This window comes from Brachyhypopomus gauderio, chromosome 15 (assembly GCF_052324685.1).
Source record: "Brachyhypopomus gauderio isolate BG-103 chromosome 15, BGAUD_0.2, whole genome shotgun sequence".
Taxonomy (NCBI): Eukaryota; Metazoa; Chordata; class Actinopteri; order Gymnotiformes; family Hypopomidae; genus Brachyhypopomus; species Brachyhypopomus gauderio.
The window spans coordinates 21,188,190-21,212,897 of NC_135225.1; the positions used below are offsets into that span (position 1 = coordinate 21,188,190).

General features: G+C 40.9%; 2 protein-coding genes across 3 annotated transcripts; one reads left to right on the forward strand and one right to left on the reverse strand.

Annotated features, from left to right (window-relative positions):
- On the forward strand, positions 1–20,217 carry hmgcll1 (3-hydroxymethyl-3-methylglutaryl-CoA lyase like 1). Of its 2 annotated transcripts, XM_076974985.1 has the most exons (9): positions 2–291; positions 812–889; positions 1,719–1,826; positions 2,542–2,637; positions 9,111–9,259; positions 10,099–10,162; positions 10,509–10,697; positions 18,074–18,199; positions 18,729–20,217. In XM_076974985.1, the coding sequence occupies exons 1-9, from the start codon at positions 196–198 to the stop codon at positions 18,855–18,857; spliced, it is 1,035 nt and encodes a 344-aa protein (XP_076831100.1). In that variant the 5' UTR covers positions 2–195; the 3' UTR covers positions 18,858–20,217. The 2 variants fall into 2 exon arrangements, with proteins under 2 accessions (XP_076831101.1, XP_076831100.1); XM_076974986.1 differs by lacking the exon at positions 812–889 and having other exon boundaries at positions 1–291.
- gfral (GDNF family receptor alpha like) lies at positions 20,184–24,492 on the reverse strand. The gene is made up of 10 exons (XM_076973832.1): positions 24,342–24,492; positions 23,663–23,794; positions 22,726–22,878; positions 22,546–22,650; positions 22,397–22,453; positions 21,984–22,308; positions 21,511–21,764; positions 21,163–21,240; positions 20,955–21,036; positions 20,184–20,807 (listed from the first exon to the last, which is right to left on the reverse strand). The coding sequence occupies exons 1-10, from the start codon at positions 24,370–24,372 to the stop codon at positions 20,735–20,737; spliced, it is 1,290 nt and encodes a 429-aa protein (XP_076829947.1). The 5' UTR covers positions 24,373–24,492; the 3' UTR covers positions 20,184–20,734.
- Positions 24,493–24,708: the final 216 nt, after the last annotated feature.

A 24,708-nucleotide genomic window follows, 5' to 3' on the forward strand; every position in this document is an offset into this window, starting at 1 on the left:
CCATAGCAACTGCTGAGTCACTCCACGACTCCTGGCCGTAGATCCTTTGATGTAACCTCCTCAGGCAGCCGGGCCCTGTGTGTTCACTGCGTCACTTCGCCCATACGTCTTAGCCTGCGGGAGACGCCGCATGAGAGGACAAATCGCCGCGGGTCCTGGGGGGAGCGGCGCTAGCTGGCCGACAGAGCTAGCCTGATGGGTAACATCCCCACTGCGGTGAAGCACTGCCTCAGCTATGAGAATCTCATGAGGGAATCCTTCTGGCTGCAACAGCCCCTGCGGGAGAACAAGGTGGGGGTGTGCTTCTGTGTGTGTCCATTACTTGATTTATACATGACTCAAGGGTAAATGGTAGCACAGAGAGATATGGCTGCAGAGAGATACGGAGAGATGTGTGATTGCAGACATCTTATTAACATCGAGGCTTTGCAATAATTTCATTTAGGAGTATTATTATATAGACAATAAGAAAATGAGGAAATAATCAAGGAATGCTAGTGGTGCATCGCTTTCTGCCTCAGCTGCTGAGAAACGATCTCAGTAAGAGTTTTGTACTCTGTTCAAATTTTCCATGCACTTACTGCATTTCCCAATGCTATTCCTGTATCTCTGAACTTAAACTTGACTTTTACTGTTAACACAAAATAATTTAAATTCTAACTGGCCTGGCAGTGAGCTGAGGATCTGGACCCTTTGAGTCAAAGCCCATATTCGCACACATCATATGTGAGGAAACAGCATGGAAAATTCCCTACATTTCAGGTTTTGTTGAGATTTGGGTGCTTCGTTGTGTCATGTACCCTTTTTGCAGTGGCCTGAATTACACAAGTTTCCAGAGTTCGTCAAAATTGTGGAGGTTGGGCCCAGAGATGGGCTTCAAAATGAAAAGGTACTTAATTTTTTTTACCTAAAATAGTAAATAGTAAAATAGCTAATCTTTCCAATTCCATGTAGTCAATGAATCATATACTTCAGTTTCACAATATGATGTTTTTATCCCAGTTCACATTTCATCCCATTTTGATATATTTGTTATATAAGAATATTGTTAAATAAGAATTTTCTTATTTTCTTATTTTATCAAAGTATTCTAGTTAGTATTGATCTTTTAACATCTCACTTAAATATAAAAAAAAAATTGTGTGTGGGGTCAGTGTAAACAGGACTTGTATTAGTATCCTTTATGTGTGCTTTGTTATATATCATTCTAGTCTTTGTGTTCTTGCAGTGTGTTGAAGTTTTGATTTTCTTTATATATTACATGTTTGGCTACTGGTTTGCCCAGAAACTGCATATTTTTAAAGAACTAACATGGTTTCACACATGGTTAAAATTTTCTTTTTCCTATTGTATAACTGAAACGAATACAAACTAACCTTGAAAAATCTCAGAAACATGACATGATACAACCATCTGGCTCACATGTTATGCATTTTGCATGAGGCATTCACATCTTATCATTCCCATATTCACATATGCTGTAACTCAGGGGAATGGCTTGATGAGTTAGTTCCTTGAGTGATGACACACTGTCATACCAAGACCATCACTTTGGAAAGAAAACTCTCAAGAAGTGATTGTAGGCAGGTGAGCGTAGTTACTGTGTGCACAATTACAAGCCAGTGGAGGCGCATGTGTGCCATCCTTATATATGCCTTTATCCAAAGCCAAACTTCAAACATACATCACATTGCATTTTCTCCATTTTCATCTCCCAGGAAATGGTGCCCACAGAGATCAAGATCCAGCTCATTGACATGCTCTCCCAGACGGGCCTACCTGTGATAGAAGTCACTAGCTTTGTGTCCTCAAAGTGGGTCGCACAGGTAATAACCCGCATTGTGAGCTCGTGGGGCACGCTGAGTGATTTACTATGGACTCATTGTCCTGCTCAGGAAGGCTGAGAACAATCTGCACTTGGAGTATTCCAGCTATGCCTGTATTCTTGCAGATGTTTTGCTGGGGGGACTTAAACAGATTTCTATCATAGTTTTTTCTGCATTAAAAGGTTCACTGCAGAGGACAGAGGCTATTTACCAAATTCACAAACAAAATTGATCAAAGGTATTAAGAAACCCCGAAGCAGATACAATCATTGTTAAAAGCAACTTTTCACACAAAACATGGAAACACTTGACTATCGCTATTACAATAATTTATGTCAGTGGCATGACTCTTTGGGACAGTTGTGATACAGACACAATTGTGGAGTCGCACAAATTTCAAATGGTTCAATATGGAGCATATCATAGACACTATATGAAGCTCTATCTGTATCAACCTGAGCTTCTGCCTTTAAGCCACACAGGCTTGTGGTGCAGAACACTAGAGAAACTGACAAACTGAAACTAATCTTCACAGTGTTGTCTGATTGTCAAAATAAGAGAAGTCTCTGTTCAACAGATAAGTATCCGTATCCCAAACTCGAATGTAATCCTGGGAAAGAGGTTACAGGGCCTCTGCGTCGTTGACCATCGGTTGAAGGTGAGGCGTTATCTACTTCTGTATCTGACCTGTGCATTTTTCTCTGGTCTTTTAAAGATGGCAGATCACACTGAAGTGCTGAAAGGGATTAACAAGTCACCTCATGTTAGGTACCCTGTCCTCACACCCAACATTCAGGGCTTTCAAGCTGCAGTAAGTGAATATTTACAACATTAACATTTGTTTACCTGTGACATTTTCTATTGCTTAACTGTAAAAGGTCAATCATGCTGTATGTTTCTTCTTAAATAAACTACTCTGGGTTTACTGGCCCTTTGCGTTGCTTCTAGACTTGATAACATGTTGGAGCCCTAAACAACACTGCATCATTGATTTTTAAAACACATTTATAAATGACATTTATAAATCTCTCTTAATACCTTAGATTCTAATAGGACAAATAGTGTTTGCAAAACTGCATATGCTTTTTCGTGATCTCCTTTATGGCAAGTTTTTCAATAGGTTTGACCATGTACACTTTAATCTTATTAGTCTGCTCAGCTCCGAAACTGAGAGCATATCTCTGACAGTTATTTTGTATCGTTAGTGGTCCCTAAGATTCTAAGTTTTACATGGTGCACCTTCTTTAAGTGACTTCTGTTGTCATGAAATATTATAGAACTTATAAAGATGACAGACCTATTGTCAAAAGGTTAACAACTTTAAACAACAACAATGCAGATTAATTTGTCTGTTCTGTTGTATCTATATTTCCTGCGTATGAAATCCAGTATTATTCATGTTCACCCTGGTTCTCTTAACAATCCTGACATTCCATATACAGCACTGGCCTCAAATGATATGTATTTTGCTTATTTTTATACCGGTAATAATATGGGTTCTCTGCATGTAAATGCAAGAAACTTAATGCCCAAAATGGATCAGCTCAGAATATGCATTGAAAGCTCAAAACCAGATATTTTAGTATATTCTAAACCACAGTTACATTATTCCATTTCCTGTACTGACTTGAAACATGTCTGGTTTTAATCTTGTTTTGGCAAGATAGGTAGTCTAGTGATAGATAGGTAGTCTAGTGATGAATTGCCATTTTTACTATCTTCACTATACTGTTGCTTTAGGTATGTCTGTTCCCAAGCAATTTTATTTATTGGTTAACATTGAGCTATCAGACAGCTTCTTGTGGACAGCTGGAAAGATATTATTGGTCTCCATCAACACCTGTTTGTACATTTGTTTGTACCCTGAGCTGGTTTTACTGAGCAATATTGATTGGGACATGCTAAGACCTTCTGAAAAATCGGATTCCTCAACTTAATGTGATAACTCATTCAAAATGTGATCCTCGTATTCTCTATAGGGCTATACTGGCTGATGTCATTAACAAATCACACTGGTACCGTACAGATGTGTTTTGTAATGACCTTAGAGATTATTGCTTTGTTGCTATTTGCAAAAGTCACTATGATAATGCTTCACTATGTATGTTTGGTGATCTGGTGATCTCACTGGGGGAAATATGTAATTGAATGAAATGTATGGAAGGACATTTCACAACATGTGTTGCTGTTGTCAGTATTGTGAACAGTTTAGTTAGCAGAATGTACCGTTCTGTAGAAAGCTATGCCAAAACAATCAAAACAATATGTATGTGCTGTGCATCAAAACTACCATTTGTCGGAATATCAATGTTTAATCCCCTGAGAAACATCATTCATTTAGAAACAGGTTAGCAAGCTCGTCATTATTAATCATGTGCTATCTTGATATTTTTATTCAAGCTAAAAATTCAGGTTCATTTGACAAAGACAAGAAAACATAGCTACATTTTGAAGTAAGAATGCATCTTGTGCGTATAGCACTGTTGTCACGGTAGGCGGGACCAGCCCCACAGGAGATCCACCCACTCCACTTCACTCCACCTCCCGTTCACTCCCACAGTCTAACTCACCCACTTATTCTATCACCTGTACCTCATCAGTCTCATGCCCTGATTTAAGCCCACAGGTCTTACGCAGTGCTGCGTATTCTTTGCGCCTACAGGAATGAGCCTGCTTGCGACATCTACGCTGCATCTGTTCCTAACGCCAACTTTAGTGACTTTGCACGTTAACGCGTTTGTTCTGCCACATGTTGTTTGCGTCTGCTGCATCTGTCACCCTGTCACAATTGTTTACAGAATGACAGACAAAGGTAACCATGGACATGTTCTGAGAATAATAGCTAGCCTGGTTTGTCAAGCAAAGAAAAAAGACTAAGCAAATTAACCAGCTAATGATAGCTATATAGCTAAAACAACTTCACAACTTCAGTAGCTATCCAGCAAACCAACAACATAATAAAAATAAGCTTTATTTTTTTATATTTCTTCAGTCCCTAAGAGGATATCAGTAATCACACAATTACAAATGACTATAGCAAAAACAATCAATTTCTAAATCCTATATCATCCCTGAAACAGTCCTATCAATTCAATCTTCTCCCAATCCCTGAGAGGATGCCAGTCTTCACTCAATCATTGAGAGAATAACACACTCAATGCATGATAAGACTAACAACATGGAGGATAACACAATCCTCTCAATCCCTGAGAGAACATCGGTCATCTCTCTGTCCCTGAGAGGATATAATTCTTCTTCCAATCCCTGAGAGAATATCAGTATTAACCCAGTCCAGAGCGTTTTAAGTAAAGGCCTCTCAAAATAGAAAAGTTTAAACTTTCTTTTTCATGGTTTATGTTGCTATGGTCTCCTGGCAGTGAATTCCATAGTTATTTTACTGACTATTGTGGCCAGTGGAAGCAAATAGACATTAAAGAGTGCTGGCCCTAAAATTTACCCCTAGGGGACACCACAGGTGGTTGGTGTTTAGAGATACTTCACTACTCATGATTGGTTAGATATGACTGAAACCAGTTAGGCCATCCCAATCTCTGAGGCAGTTTAGCTGTAAATGGTCTGTTGTACCAAATGCAGCACTGAGATGAAGAAGAACTAAAAGAGAAAGGTTAAAGGCAACAAGGTTAGTATCACTGAGGACATTAGTTAGCATAGTGTCTATGCTGTGATGGATTCTAAAGCCAGACTGAAGGACACATTTTGTCCATTACTCTTTCCTAGGATGTTCCTGGGATTTTAAAGATCTTTTAGTGAGGTTATTGGCATCTAGTTTATTCTTCTTAGGAAGAGCTCTGATAATGTTTTTTTGTTTAACATTGTTTTTTAGACTTTGCAGGTAAATTCTTTAAGTGTCAGATTGAAATATATCAATATTTTTTGATAATGGTCTGAAGGCTTGTTTAAAGAATATTACATGTACGTGACCTAAAGAACAGCAAGAAGCATTTAATAATGAGATCACAATAATAACATAAATGACATACCGGTCATTTCAATGTCAGAATTCTAAGAATTCAGTTAAGGTGTATCCTGGTGTGCTATCACCTAGGAAGATCTTTTAGTATTTATACATTCATTTATTCTTAATACAAAGAAACCAGGCTGTCACAAGTTATGGCCTTGATAGAAGGTAGTGGGCTAAAATGTTAGATAATGTCACAAGTTGTGTGTAAAGTACTGCTTTTGAGGTTTTAAGACTGTAAGAGACTGTAAAGAAACGAGTTGTCCGTAAAGTACTGCTTTTGAGGTTTTGAGACTAAGAGAATGTAAAGAAAACACTGTAATGGTCTCAGAGGTCTACTCAGAGGTATTCTTGATACCTTGGACTCTACCCAAGGATTATTATTAGGTCTAAAGTATAGCCATATTTATGTTAAAGTCTGATTACATTATGCAAGGCCCCCCACCTGTTTTATTAGACTTGGTAACACTGAGAGACCAATATTGAGGTGAGGCACCTTATCTCCAGCACAGTCCTAGGACACTTTGGTTTAGTTGCCGACTTCCCTTCAATCAGTTTATAACTGCCAACTTGTGGACTTGTGCCAAACGTACAGCATTTAATGTAAAATGTCTCAGACAGCTGCGCAGTTTCATGTGGAGCATCGAATAATAGAATTCCTGATTAGCAGAGTAATTGGTTGTGGTAGGGAGGATCTATTTTTCTGGGTGATTATTCCTAACTCATTGTTGGTGATTTCAGCATTTCCACTATTATGAGACATTGTCTGAGTGTCCTCTGCAGGTTGCTGGGTGGGTTCTTTACTTTGGGTCTTTGAGGTCAGTTTTGCTGTTCAATGATACTTGGTCGAAGTAGTCCAAGTATTGTTCATTGTCCCCTATCAAGTGCAGTGTAGAGAGTCTCAATCAATCAATCAATCAAATTTTATTTATATAGCGCTTTTTACAACAGTTGTTGTCACAAAGCAGCTTTACAAGTGCCGAGTCCTAGCCCCCAGTGAGCAAGCCAAGGGCGACAGTGGCAAGGAAAAACTCCCTAGTTTTTTGCATGAGGAAGAAACCTTGAGAGGAACCAAGACTCAGGGGGGGAACCCATCCTCCTCTGGCCGACACCGAAGTCAATAATCCGTCTAACTAGAGATTCTGCTGCTTTTTCTGGTGGTGGCTGGAGGCTGAAGAAACCGATCATGCATAAAAAAGGCATCTCGGTATCATTATAGGGCGTCATGTCACGGAGCTCCCAGTGCATCTGAACAGCCACATCCTAGCGTCTCTCCTGGTCTTCTCTCTGAACAGACACATCCTAGCGTCTATCCTGGTCGTCTCTCTGAACAGACACATCCTAGCGTCTCTCCTGGTCGTCTCTCTGAACAGACACATCCTAGCGTCTATCCTGGTCGTCTCTCTGAACAGACACATCCTAGCGTCTCTCCTGGTCGTGTTATGATATCCCCATATTAAGCTTATCTCTCGTCTCCTGTTTAATACAGTACAGAGCAACACCTTGACCCATGACACCACTAACATTACTCAGGTAACCAGCTCATTCAACTGGACCATCTTTCTGAGCTTGTGCATGTGATGTTAATATGTAAAGACATTTGACATGGTCTGAAAAAATCCTGCAAAATTCAACCCAACTGTTCTGACTTTTGAATGAATATTTCATGCTTCACAGGGTGAAAGAAGTTCACTATATTTAAAAAAAAAATTTCTTGACTCTGTAATGCGATTTCAATTTAACAATTTTCTTTTTTTATATTCAAACATACTAAACTGATATGGAATGTGAGTGTGTTGGTCTGGTTCCTACTGTGAATTATACATGGAATTTGTTTTTGTATGGTTATTGACAAACATGCTCCCATAAACAATAAAAAGAAAATGTCTTTGATTTTTATCATAGTTTTACAATCCTGTTTCAGCAAATGTAAATATTGTTTGTAACAAAACCAAACTGGACCCCGGGTGGACAGAACTGTATTTCATCAGATTCTGAACAAGGCAACACAAACAATACTACAGTGGAAATCCAAAGGATAAATTTAAAACTGCCTGTTTCAAGACTGCCTGTTTCATTATGCTGGCTTAAACTATTACAGGCCTGTATTTATTTTGTCATCCTCAGAAAAGAAACCTGTCAACAATGAGCTAACTATTGAGGATGATAACGACCGTTTTGCAGTCTGGTGATCATTCAGGTTACGGGTGGTACTGTCATTTTGAAAGGTGTACCCAATATCTGTATTGGATGGCACACAACAGTGTGCAGTAATATTTGTTGTCCTAGCAAAAGCCCTTGATTGAGGCCTTTGGATCATGATATTAAATAAAGTGTGTATATTTAGACCATGTCACCCAGGGCTAAATATGTTCCCCACGGCTCAATACTAAGTCCTAAGTCCCACTTTCTTCTCTGTATTTATTAATGAATTTATTAATCACTTCAGGATTGCTTCCCAAAGTTATGTGGTCTGGTCAGAAGGGCGTTTGTGCGTCCTCCTACCTCTGACACTACCTCTGGTGATGACCTCTATGGCTGACAAAAACCTAGGAAGAGCACATTATAGCACTAGATAGCACATTGTTCTTCTCTCACTCACTACATTGCAATCAATGATTGAAGTAAAGTTTGGTTTTCTGTATAGGAATCCTCCTTTACACCTGCTGTCAAATGTATTGTTGCTTCCTTCGTTTGATTTGCATGAAGAGGCACCATTCAAAAACTTGCACTATTTATCATTCTGCGTTTGATTTGCTACGAATGCTCCCTTCAGAACACTCAACTGCTCCCTGTATTCTCTGCTTAAGCAGCCCTCTATATACACTTGCAGAGAGATCCACTCGGTCACACTAATTTATCAAATTCTTCATGGATACTCACGCCCCATTTCAGTCATTTATTTCAGACAGTCTCTGTGGCCAAGTACAATACCAAGACTTTTCTTTACATCACACAAAAGTCCCTAAACTCAATACATCCTTTGATCTGTGTCAGTTGGTTACTGTTAACGACTAGAATCTGTTACAGAAAACAGATGAATTTATCTCAGTTACTGTTTTTAAGGTCCTACATATGGGATGTTTTAACAATACATGTTTTACTTCTTCTAGATTTATTTGACTTCTGTTTTATTCTCTTTTGCTTTTTGCTGTTTCTCCTCCCCTTTTCGCCCTTCTCCACAAGTCAGGCACATGTCAGGCCATCACTGCATGTAATCATTTATTCCCAAAAACAAAATAAAGGTTAAATGAAGAAAACACTGTAGTATGCACACATGCCTGACTGAATGTCTTTCCTCACAGGTCGATGCGGGCGCCTCCGAAGTGGCCGTGTTTGGTTCCGCTTCTGAGACATTCAGCAGGAAGAACATCAACTGCTCCGTGGAGGAGAGCATGCAGAGGTTTGAGCGGGTCATCTCCGCAGCCAGACAGGCCTGCATACCAGTGCGGGGGTGAGATTCGCGGGCCGACTGCCCCCTGCTTCCGAGCCCGTCCCCGTGCACGTCCAGTCCCCATGCTCCTTCCTTTCCGTTCTTAAGTTACGAAGGCCCTGAATTGTTCGTCTGCCATTTTGCTTGTAAAGTTCTGACATGGGGGCACCTGAGCAGCAATGAGATGATTCTTAAATTAATGAATAAATAAGTCATGTTCCAGATGTGCTTGCATCCTGGTGCTTTCGTATCAGTCCAGATGTGTCCTAGTCTTTCATTTACTCAAAAAATCAAAATAGATAAACCAGAGGTGTGCAGTGAGCGCAGCCACTCGACTACCACACATGAGCCTGACTCTGCCATTCTGGCAAAAGTTACTAAATACCTGCTGGTTGAGATGACTGAACGGCTTTGCCTTCTCGCGGGGCCCAGAAGAGTCTATGGAAATTCCAGTAGCAAAACTGAGGTATCGTCTGACGGACGAAGGCCCAGGAGAAACATTCTCAACTTTTCACTTGTTTGTCCGTTGGTTCAAGCAGTAAATTTCCCCCTTTCACATATGGAAAGCACATATAGCTTTTAACTCTGTTCTCCTGCATCATTTCTCATTGGCCACTGTCAACACTATTGGAACTATTTAACACGAAGGTTGACACCAGCCATATGTTTTGCGTGCTCTAGCACATTTGGTTTTATTCTGTGATGAATGTAATCCGTTGTAAGGGGACTTTTGGCAGCTGTGGACTTGCCGTTGCTATAAAATAACATTTGACGTTACGGCGGTGACTTTCTTTCTAACACAAACAATGCGGTGTGCGGCACTCCCGCTGTCTCTGACTGTATGTCGTGCTTGTTCACAGCTATGTTTCCTGCGTGCTAGGCTGTCCATACGAAGGACAAGTGCAACCAGCCCAAGTAACAAAGGTAAAGTCCAAACCTGGCCAAGCCTAAAATGTAAGCCTTCCCACATTCCAGTTCTTAAACCCGAACGAGGCTTTGGGCATTTGGAGCCATAGACGTACCAAACCATAAACCCACAGACCATCCAAGCAACACTTGTCCTTTCCTCCCCTCTTTCCACCAGTCTCCTGGTCCCCAGAGGCCCTTATTACCGTGTTTGCTGTAGAAGCCACAGTGCCTCTCCGGCCCTCAGACTGGGCCCTCTCTGTGCTCCTCGACCCCACCCCATTGCCCACACTGTTTGTTTACCTTTCCTTGGGGGGGGGGATTATGTTTTTATGGGCTCCTCTTCCCTATCGTTCTGGCCCAGGTGGCAAAGCGGCTGCACGAGCTAGGCTGCTACGAGGTGTCCCTCGGGGACACGACCGGCATGGGTACGGCCGGCTCCATGGCCGCGATGCTGCGGGCCGTCATGGCCGAAGTGCCCGTCAGCGCCCTGGCTGTGCACTGCCACGACACTTACGGCCAGGCCTTGGCCAACGTCCTGACCGCACTGCAGGTGAGCGGAGCACACAGGCCTCAATGCTCTCTTTATGCTCCACACGAGAAGCGATGGCCCTTGAGCCAAGATAACTTGTGTAATAGTTTGTGTCAGGCACAGACTGTATTAAAAAATACAAACTTTAGCATGCTGTGCTGACCCAGGGACAATTAGTTAAGACAAAATCTCATTTGTGTTTTTACACTTTTTAAATTGAAATTCTGAGAGTTGAAAAGAATCAGCTGGTTAAATATCAAATATGATGGATGAAATATGCTTGCAGACAAAAAAATAAGGGAAAATATTTGTGGTATATTTGGGTGTTTGTGGGATTTGGGTAAGAGGAGAACATGATAAAAAAGTCCAAAAATCCCCTTTTGGGGAAAAACACACACACACAAACCCTCAAATGTGGTCCAGAAATCCCCAGAATAGTGATAAACCTAAAACAAGTTTTGCGCTCTCATAATTTAAAAAAGAAATGCACCACATGACAGTAGATCACACCTGCCCTGCAGCTCATAACATGTGCTTCCATGGTTGATTCCAAACTCCCCCCTCCTACCCCGACCATCTCTTCTACTTTTTTTCCCATTTCACCACCTCTCCCTTTGCGAACCTAAAACCACAGGGGCTCCGGACGTGAAGCTCTGTCATAGCTTTATCAGGCCCTCCACGGGCCCTTTTGTCCTCTCTTTCATGGTTTGTCTTTACTTGCCGTGCTGCGATGCTGTTTGGGGGCTGGGTGGGTCGGCAGATGTGAAGGACCGGAGACAAAGACCTACCTATTGGATGTCTGTTTCATATGACAGTGGCCTGGTCTTGACAAAGCCCAAGAACTGGAGGGGACCATAGACCTTTGGGGGTTTGTGTAGGGACTGAGGGGGTGTGGGGGGTGAGGGGGGGTTGGCTCAGACTCATCTGTCGCTTGGCCACCGAACCCCCATGACAACGCTTTACTTAAAGGGCAAGAGAGAAATTATCCTTTCATCACCCGCTACTATCCACATGGAGAACAGGGAGTAAGGAAAACCCCAGACTCTAGTATCCCTCCCTCCTCCCCCCAACCCCTTTCCATCTCGCTCTGTCTGTTTATCTATCTATCCCCAGCTGGAACTTTGTAATCTTAACTGTGGCCAGTGCGCTATGAAAGTGGCCATGAATCTCCATGGCCAATATTTTAGAGAATTAAGTAACATGACAGAAGGATCTAAATGAAAAGGCTGGAAAAGGAGGAATGATATGGTTTGTAAATGAGAACTGAAATGTAAAATAATTCCCATTTGAACAGTTTTAAATGCTCAGTCCTCTTTGAGCCTTTTTTTTTTTTTGCTGTTGTGCGAAAAATCTCCTTTTTTCACAGATGTTTTTTAAATGTTCAGAAATGAAGGCTGACCTTTATTCTGTTTGGACATTTGTTTCTCAAAGAGCTAATAAAATCTGCTCTTAACACCTAAATGTGATGATTAGGTGAAACCAGAGGAAAGCCCAGATGGACTTTCTGCTGTCTTTGAGGTAGCTAGGGATCATGAAAGGTTTGTAGTAACTTCACAGTAATTTATGGCTCATATTATTCATTCATCATAATCATTTAATCATTGCAAATTAATTTTCATTTAAATACTCTAATTTCAGAAATTTCAAGTACCAGTTAGAGGCAAAAAGTATAAACAGACAAATATGATAAACTATTCTTATTTTGTACACTATGTAGTGTGACATTTAATACTTTTACATTACGTTTAGCATTTAGCAGTCTTCATGGAAGTAGTCTTTGTGCTAGTATGCTAAAAACCAGAATAGTATTAGAGCACAGTATTATGGTACAACATGCAAATTTTTTCAGTTTTTCCCAGTTTTCCCACATCCATTTATCCTCAGGAAGGGCTTGGTAATAATCTGATGTAGGATCAGAACAGGTCAGAGTTCCTCCAGTACCTTTGAGAAGTGTTGCCTTAGAGCAAGATGAGATCTAATCCCCATTAAATTAATTCCATACTAAATTCTAACAAAATACTTTAAAAAATCATACATGCAAAGCAAAGGTGGTATATGTTGATATGTTTTGTTCTTATGCTTTCTTGGAACTTTTTGTAGGTAAGCCTGCTTTAGAAATAAATGCTTTTAAGGTCAGTTAAACATATGGAAGGTTACGTCTCTTTGCACTGAAGCATGACAATGTTACAGTTTTGCCATTCACCATGACTGAGAGCTTCATTGGTGCTCCACGAAACTCTGCATCCCTGACAGTGCTGATAATAGACAGAAAGGAGCCAGACTGCCTGGGAGGGTATCAGCATTTGCAATGATTCATCACACGCACACACGGTATATATATATATATATATATATATATATATATATATATATATATATATATATATATATATATATATATATATATATATATATATATACACGCATATATATATATATATATATATATATATATATATATATATATATATATATATATATATATATACACACACACGCATATATATATATATATATATATATATATATATATATATATATATATATATATATATATATATATATATATATATGCGTGTGTGTGTATATATATATATATATATATATATATATATATATATATATATATATATATATATATATATATATATATATATATATATATACACATACCTGCCAATTGGTCTCAAAACCATAAAGAACAGTAGAGGAAATTAAAGATTTTATCATAGTTTCATTAGTTCCTCCCACCAGCTGAGCTAGAAATGAATTGTGCTCACCCATGAGCCCCAATCTCCACTGCCTATTGTTCCCCCTAAAACTGTGTTGTGCCCTCTGTGCCCTACAAGTCATGACCCCTCTGACTGGATGAAGACAAAACAAAGGATTTGTCCCAGCCAAGTAAACTCTAAATGCCTTGGCCAACCTGTTATGGTTCTGGGGGAAAAAGTCTTGATATGAAACACAGGGAACATATTGATAGAGCTTGAGCGGCCCGACAGCTCTCAGTAGAGGTGCTCTGTTCCTGCTCGTTTCTGACAGCTTTGATTAGCAAACAGCAAGAGGGAACATATTCTTCTTTTCTTAAAAACCACAAATTAGTTTTCAATAACCCTAATTTTACCTCCAGAATTTTTACAGAAGAAACCTTACAGTTCTTTAAACTGTGTGGTTAGTGATTGGAAAATTGCACTTTTTTATGGTAAGAGGGAAAATGGTGTATAATATACATTTAAAACTGTAACATTAATCATAATATTTTATTTAATACAAAGTCAGGCACCGTGTCATTAAATAAACCACATAAAAGCAGCATGAAACAAACATAAAACAAAAAGAAAAAAACATGATAAATCACTTCTGCAATTTTAAAAAGAAAGTTAACGTAGCTTGTTACACAACATAAATTTGTAGCTGGTGTCAGACATCATCAGTGTCGTTGTTTTGTTTCCAGGCTGCCCCTCACCTAAATACCACATTTATTTCATGTTGAAACTCGATGCACTGTAAACACATTTTACAGAGCTCAGTGGGCAGAAGCAGTTCTCCGTTACTGGATGATAAGCACATTTTCTGTTCCTGAGAAAACAAACCAGGAAAGACGAAGGAGAGTGCACCCACGTTCTCACTCCTGCACCTCTATGGGAAGCAGGACATATATCTAACCATGGCGGGGAGTCTGACCTAACAGGAAGTGTGTGACCTGAGAGCAGACGAAATGACCCACGTTTATGTGGCCCACGCTTTCAGTGTGGCGGGTCAGAATGCGGGCCAGCACGGTCTCGGGGGTCCTGTGGTTGCGGCTGGGAAACAAACCCGTCACTCAGTTTCCTTTTCAATTTTTTTAACGAAAACAGAAGGACTCCTAACACATGAAGCTTTTGCCCTCTGAATATTTTGGTTGCATGTTGCAGAACTGGAATTGGGTTTTAGTTCTTTGTGTGTTTAAAAGGGTCCAGAAGGGCTTCTGGATAGTTAGTTTAAGAGAAAGCTAGGGAGGGAGCTGTCTGAAATCAGCAGGAGTTCAAGTCAGACTAGGAGAAAGAGAACCACACCTTTAATCACCTTATTAATCTTTCAGGGCATATCCTGTAGCTTGTGACAATTGATCTTAATTTAGCACAATGAACACTCAGTACCGTGCTGACTTATTGTAGTGGTGGACAACATCTATCCCAGAGGTTAGCCCTGAGGTAGCATTCTTACTTTACTCTTCATGTTGCTATGGTGATGGCATTGCAGTTCTCCCCATGTAATCCTTCAGACAGGTCATCTCTCGCCTGTACTAACTCATTTATGAGCTATTACACACTGGGCGGTCTGGAGAAAAGGCAGAGCGGTGCTAAATTAGGAAAGTCAAAGCAAAAAAAAATGTTTTTGTTCATATTTCTTATTCAAAACAAATTACCCACAGTAATTTTTCATAGTTTGAACCTGTCACGTGTTGTGTTTTCATACACTGGAATCATTTCAGTCGGTTTCTTCATGATTCCATGTGCATGTAGTATAGGTGTTTACATTCTTGTTTATGTTTGAGTCACTTGTATCTATGGAGAAACTTCTTTGCCTTGGCCTGTGGACACAAACCTATATCAGAGGTTCTCATGGTCTTGGCCTGTGGACACAAACCTATATCAGAGGTTCTCATGGTCTTGGCCTGTGGACACAAACCTATATCAGAGGTTCTCGTGGTCTTGGGCCTCCTGAGTCAAGATTTCCAGCTTCTCTACAAAATAAGTCATTTGTTTCTTTCTTATGTTCAGTTTTTTTTGCTCTATCTAATGATTGGCCAAAAATATGGTACCAAGGAATGATTGTGGCCTCATATGGGCAGCTATGAGGTATTTATAGCAGTGTATTTTAATGCAGTCCTGGGTCGGAAAACTGTCAGCAGTCTGAGGTACCCAACAACATCAACTAAGAGAAATGGTGGCTTTAAATCCATCACTGTGCTGCAGAGGGGAGAAATCTCAGTACCCCACTGTCAGATTTTAGCTCTTAAATCTTTGCACCGTTTACATCAACATTTCTCCTCCCACACCCGCATCACACCATAACTTAATGCATGTCTTTGCAAGAACTCCAAGGTCCTGAGGCCTACCCAGAATCCACGAATCTTAACACCGCCTATGCCTCATTGACCGCAGCCCTGCAAGGAGTCCACATCTGTTTTTTGGGCCGGGTTGGGCTAACTGAATGCTGCCAATTTGGAGTTCCGGACCACCACTCCCTGATCCTGGGCCCATGATTCAGGTCTCTTCCTGACTTTGCCTTTCTTTATAGCATCGCCTAAACCCGGCCCCTCTGGCTCCTTGCCATTAGCTGACAGGGCTGATGAGAAGATCGGTACAGTAAATTAACGCTCGCTGTTTATGTGGCAGAAACCATCTGTCCGGTACAATATCCGGTGTTGTCTTGAGTCAAAAGGCCTGAAACTGTGCGGTGCACAGTGTGCTCCCCCACCCCCCACCCCCCGCCAACACAAACAGTAATTACAGCCCAGCTCAGACAGCCCCTTGCTCTGAAACAGGACCTGGGCCGTGAGAGAAAGCTGGCAATTAGGGCCGCATTGTTCGCTGTCGTGAAGGGAGACCTCTTTGATTTTTCTTCCTGCGGTGATGGACCCCGGATGCATCTCCGTATTGATGGGTCCTGACGCTTCGGGCCGGATTGCCGAGGCAATTTCACCACTCCTTAGTTCACGCCTCCCACCATTCCAGCGCCTCCACCGCCACCACCCTCCTCCACCCTCCTCCACCCTCCTCCGTTCTCTCCTCCAACATCTGGCTTTGCCTGGAAAGCTGGAAAACGTATTTAATATTCTCCCGACAGTCGACATGTGGAAAACATTCTGATATCTTAATCTGCAATGCCTCAGCAAGAGAGAGAAAGATACATGCTCAACTTCATAATTTGTCGGGACACATACAAAGGGTTCCGGAAACTTCTGTAACAATCCCAGTGGTCATAAGCCCACAGTCTCCAAAGGGCTGTTTGCCCTACCTGCATAGAGTCAGACAGGCAGTAGGCCTTTCAGGGGTCAAGTGACTGAAAGGAACATAATCAAGTAAACAGGTAAATCAAATGTCTGTTTCCTATCCAACTATATAGATAACATCAGACTGCAGAGTAAGCAATCCAAGTTTAATCCCAAATGTTGTTTTTAAAAAAACAAGTATTTAGAAATGAATGTAATAACCTAACACCCCAAAGTAAGTATTGTATCTAAATATTCCACTGTATAATTTTCAGTGTACTGAAACATTTTGGAATATGTATCTCTTTTACATGGCTTAGTTTCATTAAAATATTGCATTTTTGAACTCACAACTCACAGAGCATTCAAAGTAGTACAAAATCTATAGTATTTGAACAGCTTCTGGTTCATTTGTTTTCACTCAGCACAGAATGAGCTCAAATGAACTCAGTAAAGGTTAGGTTAACATATGAGATTTTATTATGCTGTGATGCTTTTGGGAAATGTCTAGTCTAGATTGATTCCTGTTTCCTATCTGTAAAAAGTCATATCAGCAGTTTTGCCAGAGCAAACACAAAGAGAGTATGTGTTGTTGAAGTAAAAATGAATATTTGAGTGAAATGTCAAATCCTTCTCTAAGCAACATTTTTGTAGAAATCTGGTCAAATGGTCCAACAAAAGCAGAAAAACAGAATGCACCGTTAATTCTGACACGGAGGCCTGTGGTCGGAGAAAACGACGTGCTGCAGCAAATTGAAAATTTCTACAATAACAGTGATTAAAGACATCGTACAATTCTGAGTGACACTGCTGAAGCTCGGAAAGACATGGACACATTTTACAGGGATTTATTTTCTGATATGAGAAGTGTATTTCTCCAGGACCTTGAGAAAACGTAAGTTATTGGGCCCAAGGCTATACCGTAATACCTTGGTACAATTTATTCGATTGTGTTTGGTTTAAATTTTCCAGTTACCAAAAAAACAAGCATTAGGGCTGATATTTTGTGAAGGGATGGCAAAGTTGCTCAGTTACTTTTTCAAATTGTGGCCTCTGTTTTGTGTCACTTTAAGTTCAAATAAACTGTAAGAATAAATTTGTCACTTGAATGAATCTTTATATTCACCTGTTTGCTTCCCTTCGCATGTTTATAATCCCCAGTGTAGAATTACAGCAGCAACATACCCAGGGTCGTATAACCCCTGGTTTGGTTGAACATCCAATAAAAGTGTCAGCAGAAGGTGCAGGTTTTACCTTTACAGCAGACCAAATGTTCCATACGTGGCTATTTCCAAGAAACGGAGGTGCAGAGGAGAGCATACACTATGTCAGAAGATAATGGCCAGTATTGTTCTGGAGCCTTACACCCTGCAGCCGTGGAGCTGGGTATTGATTGCCCGTTTTCATGTCTCATTGGCAGATGGGGGTTTCTGTGGTGGATTCCTCAGTCGCAGGCCTTGGAGGCTGTCCATACGCCGAGGGGGCATCCGGTAATGTTTCCACAGAGGACGTTGTATATATGCTGCATGGACTGGGTATTCAAACAGTGAGTGCGTTCTTCTGTTACTTCAACCACAAAGGGAGCATTGATCGTTGCTAAGCATTTAAAATGCTTGAAAACAAACTTTCTCTCTCAGTATTACTGTATTTCAGTGCAGCCTCTAGACATAACTGATAACAAATGCAGTGTGGATGAGTGCTTGCAGTCAATCTGTTTTTAAACTCACGGAGATGTATTTATGCATACATAAAGCAGATCCTTTAGTGTGCACTGTGCTTTTAAAGCATTTGAGAACAAAGAATGCTTTAAGTCTTTAAAATGAAAAAAAAAAAGCTTAACTGAAAGACAAGAGGCTTTGTTTTACTGAGCTGCTCCCAGCACCTATGAACCTGATATACTGGTGGAATTGTGTTTGTGGTAATTATGGTCTGTAGTTTCTCACACCCTTATCCACACCCACCTAAGCTCTTTGACCAACCAGAGAGTTTTGAGAATCAACCAAGTTTCCTTTTCTATTGCACCCCCTGCTGTAGATGAGAACTAACTGCTCTATCTATCTTTGGTTCATCTACAGGGAGTGGATCTGACCAAAGTGATTGAAGCAGGAGACTTTATTTGTCGAGCTTTAAACCGTCCCACCAACTCCAAAGTCTCCCAAGCTACTAGCAGGTCTCAGCCATCATTCAAAGAAATATATGAGTAATGATTTCACTTACTGTACTGTATTCTTGCTTCATGTCCTGCTTATATGTATATATGGTCCAACAAACAGTTCAGCCTTGTTTGACAACCGTAGATTTGATAGTTTTATAGGAGGTGTCAGCTCACCTTCTCCAGGGTCCTAGTCCCTGCTTCGTTTGTTGAAGTGAAGGACACCGAGCAGGCTGCTCTTGGGAAAGTTAATCTTCATGTTGCAGTGGGGGTCTCCGCCAGTTCATTTCCTGCCTAATGTGGTTGCAATTAGACAGAAGCCCACTCAGGGTCACGCAGGTCACAGCAGGTCTGAACCAGCAAGAGCCTGATCATTATTTTCCTCACTAAACATTTTCATTTCCTTAAGAGACTGGAGGGAGTACGTCTGTGATGGTTGACATGTTGAACTCTGAGTCCTCCTTTCAGAGTAACTGTGGCATGTCACTACGTCTACCGCATAACTGAGTTTTACAGTTAATTTATTCTTTTACAGAAACTAAATGCTGCCTACTAAAATATGTGCCATGTAGTACTTACTTAATGATGCATATCAATATTGTAATTATCTTTGGAGTGATTCCTGTTCCGCCTTAACCAACAGCTTATTCCTGAAAACTTGTATTAACATTTTGAATCATTCCCTGGATCCTGAAAATATAAAAAAGTGTTTACCATTGTATGCCTTAACTTTTAAAAAGTAAAGAAAAATTAAAAGGAAAAGGAAAAAAAGTGAAATATTTCTATTATTAAGAATTCCCATTATTAAAGTAATGACAATTTGTCACATTCTCTGTGTACATATGTGTTGATGGTGGTCTACCAAATGCAGGTAATGCACCTTGTTTATGCGCTTTCCTCCGTGTCTGCTCTGTATACAGGATTTCTTATGCCTATTTTTATCTCAACTGATCCTTTTAATGCCTGATGTCACATTCCTATTACAAATGTATTCACCTAATGTCTATCACACACTGCAGTCTGCACCCTGGTCTCCGAGATCAAATGTTTGAACGGTTAACCACCTGTGTGTTTACATCCATTTGAAAGGGGTAATAGATATGCAGGCCTTTTCAGTCTTTGGCTCAATAGAAGGGGAGGTGAAGGCAAACAGAACAGTACATCTGTTTATTGCAGAAGACTATTATGCCTTGATCCCTGAATTGTGTGCCATATTGGGCAAGGCAAAACTCATTACACAGAATACACACTTGTGTGTTTGCAGGGCTAGACAGGGGATACACAGCTTGGCATGTGGTGTGTCATTCAAGATCATTGCTAGAGAAATGTACAAGCTGTATTTTCTGTATTTCAAACCCCCCCCACCCCCCCACCTCCTCAAGTTCTGACACACAGAAATAAATGGAGCTCATGACAATAACTTGAACTGTGAGTCTATGTTCTGCTTGTACACCACATCTTACTTTTAGGTGGACAATTATTTGCGCTCCCACATAGTCTGCATCAGCAACACTAGATGAAGTTTGACATTCCAAGCCTATGTCTGCTTACAGGTGTGTACTGATATGAAATCATTTGGGCTATAACCCTTAACTTAAAGGATTTGCTCCAACTCTCAGGGTACCGTAAGCTACAGCTGCTTTAGTATAAGAACCACACAACCGCTACAATCACGATGTACCATACAAGAAAAGTGATGTTATTTAGTTCACATATCAATTAAATAACATATACAAAATGCTAACTCTCTGGTAAATAACAACAACAACACAATTTATCAATAAGGGATGGTGGGCCCGTGGTCTAAAATTATTAACATCTGTATTTACATCTGAAACAATTATTCATAAAACACAAGCTTCTGCTTCTCACAAACAAACCATTTTATATATCTTTGTGCATAACTAAAGGTTTAATATGACCAGGGATTTACAACACAAGAGATTTTGTGGAGTCTTGTGGTGGGTTGAATCTTGCTTTTTTGGACAAGCTGTGCATTCTCCTACGCGCAATCAAAGGAAGACAAACATAGTGAGGTTAAACATGGAGAGGTCTTTTCAACAGCAATGCTCCAGAACATCTTTGAAAAGTATAATTATAAAAGCAGCTTTACTGACACCATGCTCACAAAATGACAGTCAGAGCTTACCCGAGTTTGTACCAAATAATAATCACTGCAGCTAAGATTACCAGTACCGCAAAGATGTACACCAAAACGTACCACAGCTGATCTGTCATGAATAAAAAAAGACATTAAATGGAAGACAACAGTGAGGTAAACAGTTCAAGGGCATTTTTTATTTGCAAGGGCCTGTTATAAAAGATGGGAGTGCATCAATAGTGCAAAATCATCTCACCATTGAACTGTGAGTGGCCTGGGTCTGGTCTGTTTACTCGGGATTGCAATGAGGCATTTCTGTTTGCCCCATGAAGCCCTAGAATTAGCACAAGCCAGTCAAAATAAAATCATGAGGGTACATGCACTGACATTAGCACACAGATATATTTACAGTGCTGCAGAATCATAGCTCAGCACACTTCGGTGTTTCCTGTACCCATGCACACCTGATTGATGTAGTGAAATGACTAATGACTGACTGGTTGAACCAGGACAGATCGATCATAGCACTCCTGTGGTCCACAAAGCCAGAAGCTTGGCATCACTAGACATAGAAAAAACATGAACAATGCTCATAAATACTTACTGAAGTGGGACCTGTTTTGAATGGCTTGTTGCACCATGTTGCACTTGTATAGATCGTGGTGATACAGCTGCTGACAGGTGCAACGTCTCTGCAGTATTGACCCCATTGTGGCCACAAAAGCCTTTCTGCACTCTTTGTCATCGCTGAAAAAATGGTTAAGATCTATGACATCTATCAAGTCCTTGGTTGAATATTCACTGTATGGCGTGTCCTCTGGCCCAAAGCATTTAGACAGAAATGCTTCAAATGTTTCCCTGTGGACATAAGAGAGTGCATTTTACTAGCAAATCATGTTCATCAGTGCAGCTCTGCGACAGTGAGCACAAGTAAACAAACCATCTACCACTCGTGACAATCTGGAGGGAGCTGTTGGGTTTAATGTTAGAATACGTGTATATAAAACCAAAGCCATGTTTCAAAAGTAGAGTATAAAACGTTAATAGGTTTTATGTTTGAGGTAGTAATGGCCAAACCTGCACGGTGCGGTTCTAACGCAGCTGTCTAGCATCTCCAAGCAGCTCTGCAGGGGCACCTGAGTCTCCGAGCAGAAGGCAGACTGCAGCGTGGACGAGACCTGCTGGCAGTCATGCTCCCCTCTTGCGCACCGACAGAACACCAGCATCTCAGCCACGTTCTGGGGCAGGCGCGAGTAAAAGCGTCTTGCCGCCAGCCTGCAGTGGGAGTCCTCGCAGCGAGGCGCGGAGCAGGACTGTACAAACGGCACGAGGTGCCTGTTGCAGACTTCATCCTGGATGCAGAGCATCATCTCTTGAAGGCAGGATGCGTTTGGGCCAGGCACTAAATCAGGGTGATTGAGGGAAGATTCGTCATGCTGAAATCCATCAGATATTTGGCATGCCTATTAAAGCTCAGATCCAGATATTACCATATCCAGAAAGTCTGCTTGATTTCCATTCTGCCCTTAGTTTCACGTTCTCTTGAACTAAAAAACAGTGAACATGGCCGTGCTATGCAAATACAACGAACAACACAGTTTTAATGAGCTACAGGAGTACAATTTGATGATTTAAATACGTGAGGATGTGAGACCACGGCCTTGGCTGGTCCCCTGTGGGGCTGTCACGGCCCTCTGCTGGGCTGCCACGCTCGACTCATCAGGTGAACCTGGAGCCCAATCACCTGCTGCAAAAATCACAGCTTTAACTTCACAGCCATTTCACTGTGGTCAGAAATCCTTCATGACATATACCGTACCTGAGCCCGAACAGCACAGGGACGTCAGAAGCCGCAGGGTGATACATGGGTCTTCGGTACAGACGCACTCTCTCCTCCAGAGGGGCCAGTGCTCAAATAAGACCTGGATGGTCACATTACAGCACTCAGAATCCTGCGTCTGGCAACTGTCGCCTGTTAGAAAGGAGAAGGGAAAATAACAATAAGGAAAATAATAATACGGTTTGGTTTTACTTGAAGGATGTCCAGTGTGCACTGATCCATCGACTCATTCATTAATAGATCACTGGCTTTCTATATTCCTGATGACATAAAATTATGTCATTTGTCTCAATTGGAAACATGAATTACATATTTTTATATGTCTGTTTCTCCTTTCCAAGATTAAATTGCAGCAAAGCATTGATTTCAAATAAATGTACAGAAAGCAAACAACAGTCCTGACTTTTGTGTGCTCCCAACCTGAGTAACCAACACCATCATTTCAAATGTTCATGAGTTTGCTGTGGTAAATTCCAAATGGCTTACCGCAATATAGATGATTGATTTTCAAACCTAATGGTCCACAGGAAATTGTAAGAAATCTTTTCTGTTATTACCTTCTAACAAGGAAGCATGATACCTTAGAATTTGATGTGTGCTATCGCTATTAAGACGTAGCCTAGAGACATTGTTTCTTCAAATTTGCCATGGGCCATCACTGTTATGAAGCATGAAGAGCCAATGGTTTCTTCGAATTTGCAGGGTGCAATTGCTTTTAAAATGCATCAGCTATATTGAATGAGACATTTTAACAAGCTGCTGCAATATGTCAATCATCTGCAGTGATTACACAAGAGACAAGATTGTCGAAACTGCTCTGAGCAACACCACACACACCCACACACACACACACACACACACACACACACACACACGATTGCATACATTGCAGTATGGCACAAAAACATATGTTTACTTTTAGAGTCACAGATGTTTCTCAGAAGGGTCTCATCACTCTTGCAGAGGTCTGGTGAAATACATGACTCCAGCATTGACAAACAGTCTGTAGGTATCCTGGAGCAAACGGTCTGCAAAGCCAGATATACCCCTAAACCAAAAGTAAAATGTGTCAATGTTTGCAGTCAGCTTGCACTGCATCATTATAATAAACTTACCAGACACTTTTTCTGAAATAAGTTGCACATATACAGGAAAGATACTTTGCCCATACTGTCAGGTGCAAATGACATGACATGGTCTATACCTATAAACTTTATACTAAACTTTATCCTTCACTATGTACCTGCAAGATATGTGACAAAACGTAGTAACGCTTCTAATAGCAGCGTGCCTCAGAAATGTCCATCCAACTTGCAGTGTAGAATATGCAGGTAAGTTAAATCTCTCTCTCTCTCTCTCTCTCTCTCTCTCTCTCTCTCTCTCTCTCTCTCTCTCTCTCTCTCTCTCTCTCTCTCTCTCTCTCTCTCTCTCTCTCTCTCTCTCTCTCTCTCTCTCTCTCTCTCTCTCTCTGATCAACAGCATAAAGGTGGCAAATCACCATATCATAATATTTTAACAGTCTTAAAGGATCTTAATTTCCAAGTCTCAGCTTTCAGTCTGCTTTCATTCTGGTGCACATCGAAATGAGTACTCACCAGTGACTAATGTTGCTTTCATAGCCCCCATTGAGGTTGTTGCTGTCGGATAGTGTCTCTTCCAGTGGGCTGTTTGAGTGGAGTCAGTGTCTCTTCCAGTGGGCTGTTTGAGTGGAGTCAGTGTCTCTTCCAGTGGGCTGTTTGAGTGGAGTCAGTGTCTCTTCCGGTGGGCTGTTTGAGTGGACAGCTCCAGTCTAGGCTGCTCCGTTTACCAAGGCAACGCAAGCTGCAAAACATGACGTCAAGTCAAATGAAGTTAGTTTGCAGAGTGGTGACTGTGCTTGTTAGAGTACGTATTATTATCTTTGTGACAGATAATAACTGTATAATCAGGAACATTATAGTCCAAATGTTATCAGTACGCTAA